General features: G+C 47.6%; 2 protein-coding genes across 3 annotated transcripts in view; one reads left to right on the forward strand and one right to left on the reverse strand.

Moving 5' to 3' along the window:
- The window catches only part of LOC120037620 (general transcription factor 3C polypeptide 3-like), a 23,394-nt gene extending 8,187 nt beyond the window's left edge, over window positions 1-15,207 (reverse strand). The window contains exons 1-16 of the mRNA XM_038983617.1: window positions 15,002-15,207; window positions 14,735-14,846; window positions 14,288-14,553; window positions 13,887-14,010; window positions 13,110-13,301; window positions 12,635-12,800; window positions 8,781-8,928; window positions 8,309-8,642; window positions 5,676-5,776; window positions 5,379-5,550; window positions 3,792-3,994; window positions 3,613-3,714; window positions 3,376-3,511; window positions 2,275-2,417; window positions 2,018-2,100; window positions 74-128 (exon numbers count right to left, since the gene is read on the reverse strand). Coding sequence (XP_038839545.1) covers window positions 74-128; window positions 2,018-2,100; window positions 2,275-2,417; window positions 3,376-3,511; window positions 3,613-3,714; window positions 3,792-3,994; window positions 5,379-5,550; window positions 5,676-5,776; window positions 8,309-8,642; window positions 8,781-8,928; window positions 12,635-12,800; window positions 13,110-13,301; window positions 13,887-14,010; window positions 14,288-14,553; window positions 14,735-14,846; window positions 15,002-15,100 — 2,436 coding nt within the window. The 5' untranslated portion in view covers window positions 15,101-15,207. The remainder of the gene's footprint in view (window positions 1-73; window positions 129-2,017; window positions 2,101-2,274; window positions 2,418-3,375; window positions 3,512-3,612; window positions 3,715-3,791; window positions 3,995-5,378; window positions 5,551-5,675; window positions 5,777-8,308; window positions 8,643-8,780; window positions 8,929-12,634; window positions 12,801-13,109; window positions 13,302-13,886; window positions 14,011-14,287; window positions 14,554-14,734; window positions 14,847-15,001) is intronic.
- A 301-nt stretch (window positions 15,208-15,508) lies between these two features.
- LOC120037619 (PEST proteolytic signal-containing nuclear protein-like) lies at window positions 15,509-18,562 on the forward strand. 2 transcript variants are annotated; one of them, XM_038983614.1, is made up of 5 exons: window positions 15,509-15,592; window positions 16,338-16,561; window positions 16,653-16,727; window positions 17,393-17,445; window positions 17,883-18,562. In XM_038983614.1, exons 1-5 carry the CDS (start codon window positions 15,544-15,546, stop codon window positions 17,995-17,997), a joined length of 516 nt encoding a protein of 171 aa, XP_038839542.1. In that variant the 5' UTR covers window positions 15,509-15,543; the 3' UTR covers window positions 17,998-18,562. The 2 variants fall into 2 exon arrangements, with proteins under 2 accessions (XP_038839542.1, XP_038839543.1); XM_038983615.1 differs by having other exon boundaries at window positions 15,522-15,592; window positions 16,341-16,561.
- Window positions 18,563-20,359: the final 1,797 nt, after the last annotated feature.

Here is a 20,359-nt window from a genome sequence, read left to right on the forward strand (position 1 = left end):
AATGAGTGAGCTGGTGTGTGTGTGTGTGTGTGTGTGTGTGTGTGTGTGTGTGTGTGTGTGTGTGAAGGATCACCTGGTTGAATACATTCCACAGCATGGGCCACTCCTGCTTCTCCATCAGCGTCAGCCTACAAACAGATGGAGGTTAGAGGTCAATATGGTCCCCACACACACTCAAAATAAGCCCTGGTGCACCTCCTGATCTAACACACATGGAGTGTATATGACAAGGAGGAAGCTGTTTCTCTCTAGATGTTTCTGGAGTCAGTAGGACAGCCAGTCAGCAGTACGGACAGCCAGTCAGCAGTACGGACAGCCAGTCAGCAGTACGGACAGCCAGTCAGCAGTACGGACAGCCAGTCAGCAGTACGGACAGCCAGTCAGCAGTACGGACAGCCAGTCAGCAGTACGGACAGCCAGTCAGCAGTACGGACAGCCAGTCAGCAGTACGGACAGCCAGTCAGCAGTACGGACAGCCAGCCAGCAGTACGGACAGCCAGCCAGCAGTACGGACAGCCAGCCAGCAGTACGGACAGCCAGCCAGCAGTACGGACAGCCAGCCAGCAGTACGGACAGCCAGCCAGCAGTACGGACAGCCAGCCAGCAGTACGGACAGCCAGCCAGCAGTACGGACAGCCAGCCAGCAGTACGGACAGCCAGTCAGCAGTACGGACAGCCAGTCAGCAGTACGGACAGCCAGTCAGCAGTACGGACAGCCAGCCAGTAGTACGGACAGCCAGCCAGTAGTACGGACAGCCAGCCAGTAGTACGGACAGCCAGTCAGCAGTACGGACAGCCAGTCAGCAGTACGGACAGCCAGTCAGTAGTACGGACAGCCAGTCAGTAGTAAGGACAGCCAGTCAGTAGTACGGACTGCCAGTCAGCAGTACGGACAGCCAGTCAGTAGTTACGGACAGCGAGTCAGTAGTACGGACAGCCAGTCAGTAGTACGGACAGCCAGTCAGTAGTACGGACAGCCAGTCAGTAGTACGGACAGCCAGTCAGTAGTACGGACAGCCAGTCAGTAGTACGGACAGCCAGCCAGTAGTACGGACAGCCAGCCAGTAGTACGGACAGCCAGCCAGTAGTACGGACAGCCAGCCAGTAGTACGGACAGCCAGCCAGTAGTACGGACAGCCAGCCAGTAGGACGGACAGCCAGCCAGTAGTACGGACAGCCAGCCAGTAGGACAGCCAGTCAGCAGGACAGCCAGTCAGCAGGACAGCCAGCCAGCAGGACAGCCAGTCAGCAGGACAGCCAGTCAGCAGGACAGCCAGTCAGTCAGCAGGACAGCCAGTCAGTAGGCAAAGTCAGTCAGCAGGACAGCCAGTCAGCAGGACAGTCAGTCAGCCAGTAGGACAGTCAGTCAGTAGGACAGCCAGTCAGTAGGACAGCCAGTCAGCAGGACAGCCAGTCAGTAGGACAGCCAGTCAGTAGGACAGTCAGTCAGTAGGACAGCCAGTCAGTAGGACAGTCAGTCAGCCAGTAGGACAGCCAGTCAGTAGGACAGCCAGTCAGTAGGACAGCCAGTCAGCAGGACAGCCAGTCAGCAGGACAGCCAGCAGGACAGCCAGTAGGACAGCCAGTCAGCAGGACAGTCAGTAGGACAGCCAGTCAGTAGGACAGCCAGTCAGCAGGACAGCCAGTAGGACAGCCAGTCAGCAGGACAGCCAGTCAGCAGGACAGCCAGTCAGTAGGACAGCCAGTCAGTAGGACAGCCAGTCAGCAGGACAGCCAGTCAGCAGGACAGCCAGTCAGCAGGACAGCCAGCCAGTAGGACAGCCAGCCAGTAGGACAGCCAGCCAGTAGGACAGTCAGTCAGCAGGACAGTCAGTCAGCAGGACAGTCAGTCAGCAGGACAGTCAGTAGGACAGCCAGTCAGTAGGACAGCCAGTAGGACAGCCAGCCAGTAGGACAGCCAGTCAGCAGGACAGTCAGTCAGCAGGACAGTCAGTCAGCAGGACAGTCAGTAGGACAGTCAGTCAGTAGGAACAGCCAGTAGGACAGCCAGTCTGACCTGATGTAATCGTAGGCCTTGCGGTAGTTATGGTCCAGGAAAGCAGCCGACAGACCAAAGAACTCCAGCTCTTTCCTCTTCACCTAAACAACACATCACTGTCATGTAGATTTAACCAACAAAGTGCTAACAATACATTTAGAAAGATAGAACAATAAATGAGTCATTTTTACAATACATTTTCTTTATAATGAACAATGTCTTCATTTTAACGACAGGAAGAGAAAGTGCCAGAAGGCCAGCTGGTTCCTCTTTACCTTGACGTCATAGAAGGAGTAGAACTCCAGAGAAGAATCCACCAGCAGCTCTGCCTCTTTAAAACGCTTCATCTCACACAGCGTACACACACACCTCACCAACAGTAACCACCAGTCCTCCCGGGACAACACACTGGTCTTACCTGGGGAGGGAGGGAGGGAGGGAGGGAGAGAGAGGGAGGGAGGGAGGGAGGAGAGGGAGAGGGAGGAGAGGGAGGGAGGGAGGGGGAGGGAGGGAGAACATCGCTTAATCGTTTCTCTTTTTCGGTCTGTAATCTCTCAGTACATCTGTAACATGTGATCCATCAGAGGAGTCTTACCACTGATGTCCTGGTAGTGTCTGTAATCTCTCAGTACATCTGTAACATGTGATCCATCAGAGGAGTCTTACCACTGATGTCCTGGTAGTGTCTGTAATCTCTCAGTACATCTGTAACATGTGATCCATCAGAGGAGTCTTACCACTGATGTCCTGGTAGGGTCTGTAATCTCTCAGTACATCTGTAACATGTGATCCATCAGAGGAGTCTTACCACTGATGTCCTGGTAGTGTCTGTAATCTCTCAGTACATCTGTAACATGTGATCCATCAGAGGAGTCTTACCACTGATGTCCTGGTAGTGTCTGTAATCTCTCAGTACATCTGTAACATGTGATCCATCAGAGGAGTCTTACCACTGATGTCCTGGTAGGGTCTGTAATCTCTCAGTACATCTGTAACATGTGATCCATCAGAGGAGTCTTACCACTGATGTCCTGGTAGGGTCTGTAATCTCTCAGTACATCTGTAACATGTGATCTATCAGAGGAGTCTTACCACTGATGTCCTGGTAGGGTCTGTAATCTCTCAGTACATCTGTAACATGTGATCCATCAGAGGAGTCTTACCACTGATGTCCTGGTAGGGTCTGTAATCTCTCAGTACATCTGTAACATGTGATCCATCAGAGGAGTCTTACCACTGATGTCCTGGTAGTGTCTGTAATCTCTCAGTACATCTGTAACATGTGATCTATCAGAGGAGTCTTACCACTGATGTCCTGGTAGTGTCTGTAATCTCTCAGTACATCTGTAACATGGGATCCATCAGAGGAGTCTTACCACTGATGTCCTGGTAGGCTGCCTCCTGGTCACCGATGTCTGACACCAGGTCCTTAGACACCTTGACCAGACGCAGGTGTCTGACCCCCGACCACATGCTGGCTCTGACACACACCTGTGCCCGCGTCATAGCCACCTGAATGACAACACAGTAGGAACAACATCAGTGTGTGTGTGTGTGTGTGTGTGTGTGTGTGTGTGTGTGTGTGTGTGTGTGTGTGTGTGAGAGAAGCCTACCTTCAGCAGCATAGCCAGCATGGTCAGCATGGTATCCAGGTAGTCATCCAGTCGGCCTTGGGAACGCAGCAGAGTAGAGCGGTGCAGCAGCAGCTTCAACTCCTGGACCACACACACACACGGGGATAATCAGTACACACACCCTGACACCCTCCCCTCCCTCCTCCCCCTCCACCTGCCTGCTGTGCTGCGGAGGCGTCCTGTGCCAGTGTGTCTGGGTCGTACATGGGCTCCAGGGCCTTGAGGGCACAGAGAGGTCGACCCAGCTGCTGCTGCAGAGTAGACAGACACAGCCTGGCCTCCAGGTGAAGAGGAGCCATCTGTACTACCTTGTTGTAACTCGTCACTGCTACCTCCATGTGGCCCAGCGCCTTCAGACACTCTGGAGACACACATTACCTTTCAATTAACACGTTAGGAACTGTTGAGATGACGGAGTTGTAACGCGGTACGACGACAGAGTTGTAACGGGGTACGACGACAGAGTTGTAACGGGGTACGACGACAGAGTTGTAACGCGGTACGACGACAGAGTTGTAACGGGGTACGACGACAGAGTTGTAACGCGGTACGACGACAGAGTTGTAACGGGGTACGACGACAGAGTTGTAACGGGGTACGACGACAGAGTTGTAACGGGGTACGACGACAGAGTTGTAACGGGGTACGACGAGAGTTCTAACGCGTTACGACGAGAGTTCTAACGCGTTACGACGAGAGTTCTAACGCGTTACGACGAGAGTTCTAACGCGTTACGACGAGAGTTCTAACGCGTTACGACGACAGAGTTGTAACGGGGTACGACGACAGAGTTGTAACGCGGTACGACGACAGAGTTGTAACGCGGTACGACGACAGAGTTGTAACGCGGTACGACGACAGAGTTGTAACGGGGTACGACGACAGAGTTGTAACGGGGTACGACGACAGAGTTGTAACGCGGTACGACGACAGAGTTGTAACGCGGTACGACGACAGAGTTGTAACGCGGTACGACGACAGAGTTGTAACGGGGTACGACGACAGAGTTGTAACGCGGTACGACGACAGAGTTGTAACGGGGTACGACGACAGAGTTGTAACGCGGTACGACGACAGAGTGTAACGCGGTACGACGACAGAGTGTAACGCGTTACGACGACAGAGATCTAACGCGTTACGACGACAGAGATCTAACGCGTTACGACGACAGAGATCTAACGCGTTACGACGACAGAGTTCTAACGCGTTACGACGACAGAGTTCTAACGCGTTACGACGACAGAGTTGTAACGGGGTACGACGACAGAGTTGTAACGGGGTACGACGACAGAGTTGTAACGGGGTACGACGACAGAGTTGTAACGGGGTACGACGACAGAGTTGTAACGCGGTACGACGACAGAGTTGTAACGGGGTACGACGAGAGTTCTAACGCGTTACGACGAGAGTTCTAACGCGTTACGACGAGAGTTCTAACGCGTTACGACGAGAGTTCTAACGCGTTACGACGACAGAGTTCTAACGCGTTACGACGACAGAGTTCTAACGCGTTACGACGATGCCGTTATAATGCATTACTATGATGCTGTTATAATGCATTATAAGACCTGTCAGGAGGCCCCTTTTATGCATTATTATCATCTCATAATGATCCGGACAAAATAACAGCCAGTTTGAGACAGTTGACTGTGTGTGTGTGTGTGTGTGTGTGAGTGTGTGTGTGTGTGTGTGTGTGTGTGTGTGTGTGTGTGTGTGTGTGTGTGTGTGCGTGTGTGTGTGTCTACCAGCGTGTCGGAGCCAGACAACAGCCAGGTTGTATCTCTCAGAGCAGACCAGGGCAGAGAGGAGAGGCAGGGCTGAGTTGTACTCTCCCTCGTCCAGGAAGGCCTCAGCCACGTCCAGGTACAGATCCCCCAGCTCCTCTGGGCTCTGCTCCATCAGAGACGTCAACATGGACTGGGGGGTAGAGAGGATGATGGAATGTCCATTTATACATTCAGAAACACAAAGATTATAAGGTGTGATATTTGGTAGGAGTCTATGTGTTCCCAAAGCAGATAGATACGTTGTGTGGTACTCACATCCAGAGGTCTGTAAACATGCTGGTGGATCAGACAGACCATGAGTTTCACTCTGATGTCCACTGGTACATGGTCTGGAACTACCACCTGTCTAACCTCCCCTGGAGAGGGAGAGATATGGAGAGAGAGGGGAGGAGGGAGAGAGAGAGAGAGGGGAGGAGGGAGAGAGCGAGAGAGGTAGAGGAGGGAGAGAGCGAGAGAGAGGGGAGGAGGGAGAGAGCGAGAGAGAGGGGAGGAGGGAGAGAGCGAGAGAGAGGGGAGGAGAGAGAGAGGTGAGGAGGGAGAGAGCGAGAGAGGGGAGGGAGCGAGCGAGAGAGGGGAGGGAGCGAGAGAGGGGAGGGAGAGAGCGAGAGAGGGGAGGAGAGAGAGAGCGAGAGAGGGGAGGAGAGAGAGAGCGAGAGAGGGGAGGAGAGAGAGAGCGAGAGAGGGGAGGAGAGAGAGAGCGAGAGAGGGGAGGAGAGAGAGAGGGAGAGAGGGGAGGAGAGAGAGAGCGAGAGAGGGGAGGAGAGAGAGAGCGAGAGAGGGGAGGAGGGAGAGAGCGAGAGAGAGGGGAGGAGGGAGAGAGCGAGAGAGAGGGGAGGAGAGAGAGAGCGAGAGAGGGGAGGAGAGAGAGAGCGAGAGAGGTGAGGAGGGAGAGAGAGAGAGAGAGGTGAGGAGGGAGAGAGAGAGGGGAGGAGGGAGAGAGCGAGAGAGGGGAGGAGGGAGAGAGAGAGGGGAGGAGGGAGAGAGAGAGAGGGGAGGAGGGAGAGAGAGAGAGGGGAGGAGGGAGAGAGAGAGAGGGGAGGAGGGAGAGAGAGAGAGGGGAGGAGGGAGAGAGCGAGAGAGGGGAGGAGGGAGAGAGAGAGGTGAGGGGGGGAGAGAGAGGGGAGGAGGGAACAGAGAGAGGGTGAGGAAGAGAGAGGCATAAGAGAGTTCTGCATAGAAATGTTACTGGCTCTCCACACTGACAACTTATCAAAACCAACACTTCATAATGAAGTCCTAGATCCAGACAGTAGGACAGACTTCATAATGAAGTCCTAGATCCAGACAGTAGGACAGACTTCATAATGAAGTCCTAGATCCAGACAGTAGGACAGACTTCATAATGAAGTCCTAGATCCAGACAGTAGGACAGACTTCATAATGAAGTCCTAGATCCAGATAGTAGGACAGACTTCATAATGAAGTCCTAGATCCAGACAGTAGGACAGTAGGACAGACTTCATAATGAAGTCCTAGATCCAGACAGTAGGACAGTAGGACAGACTTCATAATGAAGTCCTAGATCCAGACAGTAGGACAGACTTCATAATGAAGTCCTAGATCCAGACAGTAGGGCAGTAGGACAGACTTCATAATGAAGTCCTAGATCCAGACAGTAGGACAGTAGGACAGACTTCATAATGAAGTCCTAGATCCAGACAGTAGGACAGTAGGACAGTAGGACAGTAGGACAGACTTCATAATGAAGTCCTAGATCCAGACAGTAGGACAGACTTCATAATGAAGTCCTAGATCCAGACAGTAGGACAGTAGGACAGTAGGACAGACTTCATAATGAAGTCCTAGATCCAGACAGTAGGACAGACTTCATAATGAAGTCCTAGATCCAGACAGTAGGACAGACTTCATAATGAAGTCCTAGATCCAGACAGTAGGACAGTAGGACATACTTCATAATGAAGTCCTAGATCCAGACAGTAGGACAGTAGGACAGACTTCATAATGAAGTCCTAGATCCAGACAGTAGGACAGACTTCATAATGAAGTCCTAGATCCAGACAGTAGGACAGACTTCATAATGAAGTCCTAGATCCAGACAGTAGGACAGTAGGACAGTAGGACAGACTTCATAATGAAGTCCTAGATCCAGACAGTAGGACAGACTTCATAATGAAGTCCTAGATCCAGACAGTAGGACAGTAGGACAGTAGGACAGACTTCATAATGAAGTCCTAGATCCAGACAGTAGGACAGACTTTATAATGAAGTCCTAGATCCAGACAGTAGGACAGTAGGACAGTAGGACAGACTTCATAATGAAGTCCTAGATCCAGACAGTAGGACAGACTTCATAATGAAGTCCTAGATCCAGACAGTAGGACAGTAGGACAGACTTCATAATGAAGTCCTAGATCCAGACAGTAGGACAGACTTCATAATGAAGTCCTAGATCCAGACAGTAGGACAGTAGGACAGACTTCATAATGAAGTCCTAGATCCAGACAGTAGGACAGTAGGACAGACTTCATAATGAAGTCCTAGATCCAGACAGTAGGACAGTAGGACAGACTTCATAATGAAGTCCTAGATCCAGACAGTAGGACAGACTTCATAATGAAGTCCTAGATCCAGACAGTAGGACAGACTTCATAATGAAGTCCTAGATCCAGACAGTAGGACAGACTTCATAATGAAGTCCTAGATCCAGACAGTAGGACAGACTTCATAATGAAGTCCTAGATCCAGACAGTAGGACAGACTTCATAATGAAGTCCTAGATCCAGACAGTAGGACAGTAGGACAGACTTCATAATGAAGTCCTAGATCCAGACAGTAGGACAGACTTCATAATGAAGTCCTAGATCCAGACAGTAGGACAGACTTCATAATGAAGTCCTAGATCCAGACAGTAGGACAGTAGGACAGACCTCCAGGCTCCTCTGTTGTCGCTGTTTTCATCTCCTTTTCTTTCTCTGGGTTCTCCTCCTCTGCTTCCATCTTCTTCTGCTCCTCCTCTGGGTTCTCCTCCTCTGCTTCCATCTTCTTCTGCTCCTCCTCTGGGTTCTCCTCTGCTTCCATCTTCTTCTGCTCCTCTGATTCCATCTTCTCCTGTTCCTCCTCTGGGTTCTCCTCCTCTGCTTCCATCTTCTTCTGCTCCTCCTCTGATTCCATCTTCTCCTGCTCCTCTGGGTTCTCCTCCTCTGCAAGGTCTGGCTTAAGTTCTCCTCTCTCCAGGACGATCCCGCAGAACTGGACTAGAACCTGAGGAGGGAAAACACTGGTGTCACTCACTCACACACACACACACACACACACACACACACACACACACACACACACACACACACACACACACACACACACACACACACACACACACACACACACACACACACACACCTGAAGAGCCTTGCCGTGTTGGTGGTTGGCGATGTAGAGCTCAGCAGCCATGTTGATGCTCTCGTCTGTCACCAGCTCTGGGTGTCTCCTCAGGGCCTCCTCCATCACCCCCATGGCTGACGGCAGGTCACTACTCTCATAGTAGCTTCTGGAGAGAGAACACACACATCACCGTTACACACTGAACCTAACACACATCACCGTTACACACTGAACCTAACACACATCACCGTTACACACTGAACCTAACACACATCACCGTTACACACATCACCGTTACACACTGAACCTAACACACATCACCGTTACACACTGAACCTAACACACATCACCGTTACACACTGAACCTAACACACATCACCGTTACACACTGAACCTAACACACATCACCGTTACACACTGAACCTAACACACTGAACCTAACACACATCACCGTTACACACATCACCGTTACACACTGAACCTAACACACATCACCGTTACACACTGAACCTAACACACATCACCGTTACACACATCACCGTTACACACTGAACCTAACACACATCACCGTTACACACATCACCGTTACACACTGAACCTAACACACATCACCGTTACACACTGAACCTAACACACATCACCGTTACACACTGAACCTAACACACATCACCGTTACACACATCACCGTTACACACTGAACCGTTACACATCACCGTTACACACATCACCGTTACACACTGCACCTAACACACATCACCGTTACACACTGAACCTAACACACATCACCGTTACACACTGAACCTAACACACATCACCGTTACACACATCACCGTTACACACTGAACCGTTACACATCACCGTTACACACATCACCGTTACACACTGAACCTAACACACATCACCGTTACACACTGAACCTAACACACATCACCGTTACACACATCACCGTTACACACATCACCGTTACACACTGAACCTAACACACATCACCTAACACACTGAACCTAACACACATCACCGTTACACACTGAACCTAACACACATCACCGTTACACACTGAACTGAACACACATCACCGTTACACACTGAACCTAACACACATCACCGTTACACACTGAACCTAACACACATCACCGTTACACACTGAACCTAACACACATCACCGTTACACACATCACCGTTACACACTGAACCTAACACACATCACCGTTACACACATCACCGTTACACACTGAACCTAACCCACATCACCGTTACACACATCACAGTTACACACTGAACCTAACACACATCACCGTTACACACTGAACCTAACACACATCACCGTTACACACATCACCGTTACACACTGAACCTAACACACATCACCTAACACACATCACCGTTACACACATCACCGTTACACACATCACCGTTACACACTGAACCGAACACACATCACCGTTACACACTGAACCTAACACACATCACCGTTACACACTGAACCTAACACACATCACCGTTACACACTGAACCTAACACACATCACCGCTACACACTGAACCTAACACACATCACCGTTACACACTGAACCTAACACACATCACCGCTACACACTGAACCTAACACACATCACCGTTACACACTGAACCTAACACACATCACCGTTACACACATCACCGAACACACATCACCGTTACACACTGAACCTAACACACATCACCGCTACACACATCACCGTTACACACATCACCGTTACACACATCACCGTTACACACTGAACCTAACACACATCACCGTTACACACTGAACCTAACACACATCACCGTTACACACTGAACCTAACACACATCACCGTTACACACTGAACCTAACACATCACCGAACACACATCACCGTTACACACTGAACCTAACACACATCACCGTTACACACATCACCGTTACACACTGAACCTAACACACATCACCGTTACACACATCACCGTTACACACTGAACCTAACACACATCACCGTTACACACTGAACCTAACACACATCACCGAACACACATCACCGTTACACACTGAACCGTTACACACATCACCGCTACACACTGAACCGTTACACACTGAACCGTTACACACATCACCGCTACACACAGAACCTAACACACATCACCGTTACACACATCACCGTTACACACATCACCGTTACACACATCACCGTTACACACATCACCGTTACACACTGAACCTAACACACATCACCGTTACACACATCACCGTTACACACATCACCTTACACACATCACCGTTACACACATCACCGTTACACACTGAACCTAACACACATCACCGTTACACACTGAACCTAACACACATCACCGTTACACACTGAACCTAACACACATCACCGTTACACACTGAACCTAACACACATCACCGAACACACATCACCGTTACACACTGAACCTAACACACATCACCGTTACACACTGAACCGTTACACACATCACCGCTACACACTGAACCGTTACACACATCACCGTTACACACTGAACCTAACACACATCACCGAACACACATCACCGTTACACACATCACCGTTACACACTGAACCTAACACACATCACCGTTACACACATCACCGTTACACACATCACCGTTACACACATCACCGTTACACACATCACCGTTACACACATCACCTAACACACATCACCGTTACACACTGAACCTAACACACATCACCGCTACACACTGAACCTAACACACATCACCGAACACACATCACCGTTACACACTGAACCTAACACACATCACCGTTACACACTGAACCTAACACACATCACCGTTACACACTGAACCGTTACACACTGAACCGTTACACACATCACCGCTACACACTGAACCTAACACACATCACCGCTACACACAGAACCTAACACACATCACCGTTACACACTGAACCTAACACACATCACCGTTACACACTGAACCTAACACACATCACCGTTACACACATCACCGTTACACACTGAACCTAACACACATCACCGTTACACACATCACCGTTACACACTGAACCGTAACACACATCACCGTTACACACTGAACCTAACACACATCACCGTTACACACATCACCGTTACACACATCACCGTTACACACATCACCGTTACACACATCACCGTTACACACTGAACCTAACACACATCACCGCTACACACTGAACCTAACACACATCACCGTTACACACTGAACCTAACACACATCACCGTTACACACTGAACCTAACACACATCACCGTTACACACTGAACCTAACACACATCACCGAACACACATCACCTAACACACATCACCTAACACACATCACCGAACACACATCACCGAACACACATCACCGTTACACACTGAACCTAACACACATCACCGTTACACACTGAACCTAACACACATCACCGTTACACACATCACCGTTACACACATCACCGAACACACATCACCGTTACACACTGAACCTAACACACATCACCGTTACACACTGAACCTAACACACATCACCGAACACACATCACCGTTACACACTGAACCTAACACACATCACCGTTACACACTGAACCTAACACACATCACCGTTACACACTGAACCTAACACACATCACCGTTACACACTGAACCTAACACACATCACCGTTACACACTGAACCTAACACACATCACCGTTACACACTGAACCTAACACACATCACCGTTACACACTGAACCTAACACACATCACCGTTACACACTGAACCTAACACCCCTGTTGCTTGTGTGTATTGTCTGTGTCTATACAGGTGTGAATGAGTTTGTACAGTATCTGGTTGTGTGTGTATCTGTGTACACGTGCATGGCGGACTAGCCTCACTTGGCCATGTCTCGTGACAGCTGCATGAAGTGCTCTCCGTCACTAGGGGGCAGTAGGTTGAGGATACGGCGGTACCCGTCCATGGACTGCTTGTGTTCCCCCACCTGCTCATACAGGCTGCAACGTTCCCATAGGTAGCGCACATTACTGGGGTCATACTTAATGGCTGAGAGAGAGGGAGGGAGACACAGACAGACAGACAGACAGACAGACAGACAGACAGACAGACAGACAGACAGACGAAGAAACAGGGATAGAGAAATGTGTTAGGAGACAGTTATTTCAGTGAGGTTGCCATTGATTGATTGAAATTCTTAGATAATTAAAATGAGTAGCTCAAGCCGGAGACAACATTAGTTGGCCATCAGTATCAACTAGCAGTAACTAGCAGTAAATCAATCAAATAAATAACATATTTTAGCAGTTTGAGGTCAGCGGTCAGAGGGCCGGGGTTAGAGGTCAGGGGTCACCTCACCTTTGGTGTAGCAGATGATGGCCTGCCTGATGTTGTCCTGCTCCAGAGACATGTCGGCCAGCTTGACCCACTCCTCACAGTCGCTGGGGTTGAGATGGGCAGCGATCAGGCCAAACTGTAGAGACTTCTCCATGTCCCCCTGGTCTTCATAGATCATAGCCAGGGTGGAGAAGGGCTCGTAGGCCAGGGGGGCTGGTGGGAGAACGGTGAATAGAAGGGTTAGGTGGGATTCAATTTTAGTCAGCGTTTAACAGGAAGGCCTGCCTCATTGACACTTCCTGGTTAATATATATATTTTTAAAGACAACTTTGATGAATTCAGATCAGTCAGTAATGCTGCATTCATGACAAGTCGGAAACTCTGAACCTTCCAGTTAAAATTAACATAAGCTATTTGGGTAGAGCTACCTATTGGATGATTCTGATACTTTCCAAGTGGGAAATTCAAATATCATCTTTCTCAGAGTTTTCAGTTTCCTAGTTACAGCATGTCCTGAATGCAACATAAGTCTTTACAATGACTTTTGTGAATTGAGATGTCTACTACAGCAGTGTCTAGTGACAAAGAAATGCCCTGTCTCTTCCTTAGTCTGTTCCTCCTCTGTCCTGGAATACTACCCATCCTGTCTGATGATCTCCTCTGTCCTGGAACACTACCCATCCTGTCTGATGAGCTCCTCTGTCCTGGAACACTACCCATCCTGTCTGATGATCTCCTCTGTCCTGGAACACTACCCATCCTGTCTGATGATCTCCTCTGTCCTGAACACTACCTACCCTGTCTGATGATCTCCATACACATCAGGACGGCGTCCTCCTTGTCTCCGCGGGCGTAACGGATGTTGGCTTCTCCCATGAGGCCCCTTAGGGCCCGGGGCAGCTTGCTGCGGTTACGTCTCTCCTGAACAGTACACAATCACCATCAATAGTCCCATGTCAACAAACACTGCAGCATGACCAAGTGTAACAGAGGTGGTTCAGTGAACCAGGCTCAAATGGTGACTAGACTAACTTTGCCTGAGACTAGCCATAATTCAACTAGTATCGCATACACAACACCTCTATCGTCAAACTATGGCTAACATTGCGTTAGCTCCCTGATCTAATGTCAAGGCTCAGAGGGCTAACAGTCTTGTGAACCCTGTTAGAATGACGACCGCCCTTTATCTCATTTTCACCTTCATCATCTTCTTGTTCTCTCGGTTAAGCTCCATTTCCAGAGCAAAGACATCCCCAGCTGAGGGGACTTCCTCATCTCCTTTAACTTCAACCTTCCTCTCCTCCTCTGAATCCTCCTCTTCCTCCTCCTCTTCTTCATAATCGTCATCGTTGTCTTCATCCTCCTCCTCCTCCTCTTCCTCAGTCTGTTCAGTCTCTGTTCCTTCCCCCATCATCGAGGCAAAGGCCTCCTGGACAGAGGGGCTGACACCTTCCTCAGGATCCGCTGGCAAGGACAGAAGAGGTGGATAGTTGGCATAAAGCAATGACTTGACTGGAATTGCGTAAGAAGACATGAAGAGTGCCTAGGCTTTAGCTCAGCGGGCTAATATACGATTGTGGGAAGCAGAAGATCCGTGTTCCGAACCCAAGCAGTCACACATGACTGAACAAGTGGAGACACACACCTGCGGGCCGTTTTTTGGAACATTTTCTCGGACTGCGGCCGTGGGAAGTGCTGGGGAGAGTGTCATCTGGTCCAATCTCTTCATCTTCCTCTAAACGTCCTTTGTTCGATACCTGAGAGAAGAGATCCGAGATGAGCTGCTTTCAACACAGGCATTTGTGAAAGGCGTTCCAGTAGCACATATTATATCATTGCGAGCTCCAAAACTTGTACACAAGCTTGATCTTTTCAACGTTAATACAGCATGCAGAGTGGATGTCCCACTTACCTTCAATTTAGCTTTTCTTTCCTCTCTCCGTATTTCAAAGTCCTCGAATGAAATCCTTCCCTCCAGGTAGTCAATGAGCTCTGAGCTGAACCCCGACATCTCACCGACTAACTAAAACGATTTTTGGTGTTTAAATACACGTAAAACAATTATGATAATTCTCATTGTAAACATTTCATTTTGACAACACGAGTGGCACTGGCGACTGTTAATGACGTATTTCAAAACGACGGCAGTTCTTCTTCGACGCTTCGAAAGGTAGATTTGTAAATCGTTACACACCGCCACCTATCGATTAATGCATGAACCACAAAAATACTCATAGACAAAGAGAGACAAATACACACATAAAGTATCTGATAAAGATAATAAATTGGTATATTATTCTTTGATGATTTTGGTATGAATCATTGGGAGTAAATTCGTTTTTGGTTCTTGTTGTGTTCAGACAATTCCTATTCCAGAACGTCAGGTGGCGCTGTTCTATACCATATCGTTAGAGAAATCCCAGCCCGTTCGCTTCTTCCATCGTCACCGATGTTATGGCGGACTACAACAAGCACAGCAGCAAGCGGCTCTCCGATGATGGAGGTGATACTAGTACATCTTTAGGGGCAATGTATCGCTGTCTTGTCGAAATAAGACTAGAAGTATAACGTTACATCGACCACCTGTAACTAATACAATATTCCCATGCTCATCGTGTCCGCTTGTGAACGGAGCTTCGGCCTGTCCCCATTCAGCTAGCTAGATAGCAGCCATTGATGTAACGTTAGCAGGCTTCCGATGTAACTAGATAGCTAGCTGGTTTTATTAGCTAGCTAGCTTTACACGAGATCGCTAGGTTAGCCATTGCAGCTGTTTATGTATGATGGAGCAATGTTTACGATTGTTTTTCAAATACTTTTTTCGGTAAACACAACTAATATGGGCTTCACTTGGCATGCAGCCAGTTTCACAAGAAGACACATTTAGCTACCTAAGACAGATAAATGCATAGGATGCAACGTGCGTTGAACGTTACAAATCTGTAACATGATATGAAATAAACTATAGGCTATGCATGCACATATGCTATGTGTCAAATTGCAATAGTGTTAAAATAACTAGCTAGGTTTATGACCTAAAGACCGAGCATAACCGCGACAGTAGTGGGAGGTCCTTTAGCACACCAACTTCCAAACAGGTGAACCCATAGAATTAGGAATTCCTTTAATAGGATCTCTATGGGTTCACCCACCTACCGGTAACTCGGCAACCACTCCCAGGTAACAGTAGCTCATCCTTGGTTTCCCAGGCAACAGTTGCTCACCTTGGTAAGTTGTTTCGCCTCCAGCAGGACCGGAGGAGAAGGAAGCCAGTGTGAAAACTAAGACTGTCTCTTCCAGCACTGGAGGAGGGGGGAAACGCTCGGCCCAGGAGGTCAGCCCTGGCCCGGGGAAGGAGTCCACCTCGAGCCACCCGGTACCCCCAGCCCCCAAAGTCTCCAAGATAGGGTTTGGTCTGATCAGCCAGCCTATAAAGAAGCCTGCGCCCATCTCCATCAAGCTGGGTGCTAGTGTGAGTACCATTAGGGGGGGGTTAGTGTGTGTGTGAGTGACATCTATCTCAGTGTGTGTGGTTGACAGACGTGTGTATCTCTCCATTTTAGAAACCCAAAGAGCCTGTACCTGTACCTGCCAAGAAACCAGCTCTGGCCTCGGTTTTCAATGTCGACTCTGATGATGTGAGTTAAGGCGTCAGCATGCTTCATTTCGGCTGGCGCCAAACCTGGCTAGCCGAACCCAACGAGTGTGCTTGCATACTCCCTTAAAAGAACGTTGCTGGAAAAATGAGAAAAAAGCTGCAATAGTACTGTTTGTCCATTTTGAGACACCGTAGCCAGTATACGCTTCCTCAAAATAGTCAGAATAAATAAAAAAAAGAACTCAAGAAATGTAATTAGTTTAGACGTTTTTGCTGAGGAGATCTTAGTCGTAAGTTTACATCTAAGATGTTTCTTGCAATATTTTTCAAAGAAAAGTTCTCTCATTGAATGACAAAGACTTTACAGAAGAATCCCTACTGTTGACCAATCAGAGACGAAGGGGCGTACACTTCCGCTCCGAACTTCGGCTTGCCTCTAGAAAAAAATGTTGTGCACCTGCACACCTGAAGAACCCTTCACCGAAATCCAAAACAAACAAAAATGTCACAAAATGGCATCACAATATATGCACAAACTGTTTTGGCTGGGAAGCATGCGGACGCCTTCATACACACACACACCACACGATATCCCAATAGATTAGTAGGTTGTGCAAACAAACTGTCATATGCTGTGAAACATCAATGCTAGTGGCTGTGCTCTAAGCACAGAGCTGTACTAACAGCTGTTTCCTGCTCTGACAGAGTGAAGAGGAGATGCCTGCAGAAGCCAAGATGAGGATGAAGAACATTGGCAGGTAAGAAGCACAACGGTTGAATTATCTCAAAATGTGTTTACAATATCTCGCAAATTTGATCTGAAATTCCAGGTTTTCTGACATAATACTCTATTCATAAATCATTTAAATGTAATGTACCTATTCCTAGATCCTTGTCAAGTATTCTACCTAGTGTGCGTCTCTGAAATGGCATCCTATTGCCTATTAGTTAACTAATATTGACCACTTTGGAGAGAGCTCTGGCCAAAAGTAGGGCACTATATAGGGAATAGGTTACAATTTTGGGTGTATTTGAACCAGGCGTGATGACCACGTGTTTGCATGGGTCATTTGAGCGTGGACCTACGACTAAGCAATGTGATGTTTTCATTTTGGTCAACGCACCAGTTCTGACCGCAGGGGTTTCAAGAACCTTTAGGTCCACTAGCACACATAACTCTCTATGTTCACCACAGGGAGACGCCCACGTCAGCAGGCCCCAACTCCTTCAACAAGGGGAAGCAGGGATTCTCCGACCACCAGAAGCTCTGGGAGAGGAAGCTCAAGTCTCAGACGGACACTGACCAATAGGGCTCCACCTCATTGGTTATTAGTCACAGTAGGACCAGTGGGGCTCGGCCTTACTGGGTTGCTAATGACAACAGTCAAACTGCACACCGTGTTTACTTCTGTGTGGAATGTTGTCACCTTGATTGAGTGTGCTTTTTCTCTTCCTTTGACTGTTGACGACGGTGTAAAAACAATGTACATACTGCTATGTAATGATGGTGAGACATTCGTGCTATCAAGCATATTTTTTGTTTTGTTTTAAACGTGTGTGTGTGTGTGTGCGTGTGTTATATAGCGGACTGGAGTGGGTGTAGTTAAGAGCAATGAGGACACGTTTTGGGAAAGGGAACTTCAAGACAACTTAATAATAGTTTCTGACTCATCTAGGATATATCACTACTTTTTAACTGTCCTAACAGGGTTTTCAACCCTGGCCTTTCCCTCATGTATGCACTGTCTGTCATGCCTTCACAGAGTGATCACAGACAGGAACCATTTCTCCCGTGCCTGAGGTTGACATGTAGAAATATTCATATTAGGACAATAAACTTACATTCAATTCCAAAATTAAATGTATTTTTTAATGATATTTATGCAAAAAATGCAATTGAACCACAATGCACATACATTCTTCATATGCATAAATAATGTAAAGCCTCAATGACAGTCTTGATGTTACTGGGTATAAGAAGAGGAGCGGAGGACAGTATTATCAAAGATTGTTATAACTAAACCAAGATAGACCACAGCCTGTCGTTTCAAAAGGGGAATGAATGAGTCGTAGTGAGCAGAACAAGCGGATGCCTCACCTTTATACATCCGGTGAAATATCTGTCTCATTGTTCTATCTGTGCTATTATACTCTTTCAAAATGGAAAGACGTGACGTAAGCATTTTTTCCTTCACATAAGGAAACTAATTCTTCCGCTGTCAACAGCTGTCTTTAACTGTAGCTTATGCAAGTATGTTACATCCGTCTCTGTACTGTAGTTCGTTTGTAATATAAATAAATAATATACCTCTTCTGGGGTGTATTAACTAGGGAACAAACAGCTCTTAGCTCCCTCTGTAGATGCCTACTGGAGAACTTTTATTTGTATTGCTTTTAAATCTTTTAAATTCATTTTTTAATCTTATTAACACTTTGTTCTAGCTAGCTATTTGTGTAGGTAGCTATCAAGTAAACAGAACTAAACAGAAGCAAGAGAAACGGGGACAGAACCTACCTGATTTTGTCCAATAGAAAGTAGTTTTTGTTGCAAAACGTTTTCCGTTTGCCAAAAGTTTTGCTATGGTCCAAAACCTTATGCTACGGTGTGCTCTACAGATTCTGATCTTTAGCACAGTTATTGGAGAAAAAACCTGATCTGGTTGGTTTAAAAGACCAATTACTGAAAGAAGAATACACCCAGGATCTGCATTGACTGCTATTTACCAGGAACCACATACGTTACCAGGTTCCAGGAGGTAAGAACACATTCTTAGAAGCAACAACCATGAAACCACAGGTCCCTCAACCCCAAAAAAATATATATACAAGGTGTCAAGTTACTGGACAACCGTCCCCTCCCCCACAATAAAAAAAATATATACAAGGTGTCAAGTTACTGGACAACCGTCCCCTCCCCCACAATAAAAAATATATATACAAGGTGTCAAGTTACTGGAGAACTGTCCCCTCCCCCACAATAAAATATATATACAAGGTGTCAAGTTACTGGAGAACCGTCCCCTCCCCCACAAAAAATAATAATATATATATATACAAGGTGTCAAGTTACTGGAGAACTGTCCCCCCACACAAAAAAAAAGATATACAAGGTGTCAAGTTACTGTAGACCCGCCCCCTTCCCCACAATTAAAAAAATATACAAGGTGTCAAGTTACTGTAGAACCGTCCCCTTCCCTACAATAAAAAAAATATATATGAGATAATCTTGACAAGGTGTCAAGTTACTGGACAACTGTCCCCTCCCCCACAATAAAATATATATACAAGGTGTCAAGTTACTGGAGAACCGTCCCCTCCCCCACAATAAAATATATATACAAGGTGTCAAGTTACTGGAGAACTGTCCCCTCCCCCACAATTAAAAAAATAATATATATATATACAAGGTGTCAAGTTACTGGAGAACTGTCCCCCCACACAAAAAAAAATATATACAAGGTGTCAAGTTACTGGAGAACTGTCCCCTCCCCCACAATTAAAAAAATATACAAGGTGTCAAGTTACTGTAGAACCGTCCCCTTCCCTACAATAAAAAAAATATATATGAGATAATCTTGACAAGGTGTCAAGTTACTGGAGAACTGTCCCCTCCCCCACAATAAAAAAAATATACAAGGTGTCAAGTTACTGTAGAACCGTCCCCTTCCCCAC

This window comes from Salvelinus namaycush, unplaced genomic scaffold, assembly GCF_016432855.1.
Source record: "Salvelinus namaycush isolate Seneca unplaced genomic scaffold, SaNama_1.0 Scaffold1779, whole genome shotgun sequence".
NCBI lineage: Eukaryota > Metazoa > Chordata > Actinopteri > Salmoniformes > Salmonidae > Salvelinus > Salvelinus namaycush.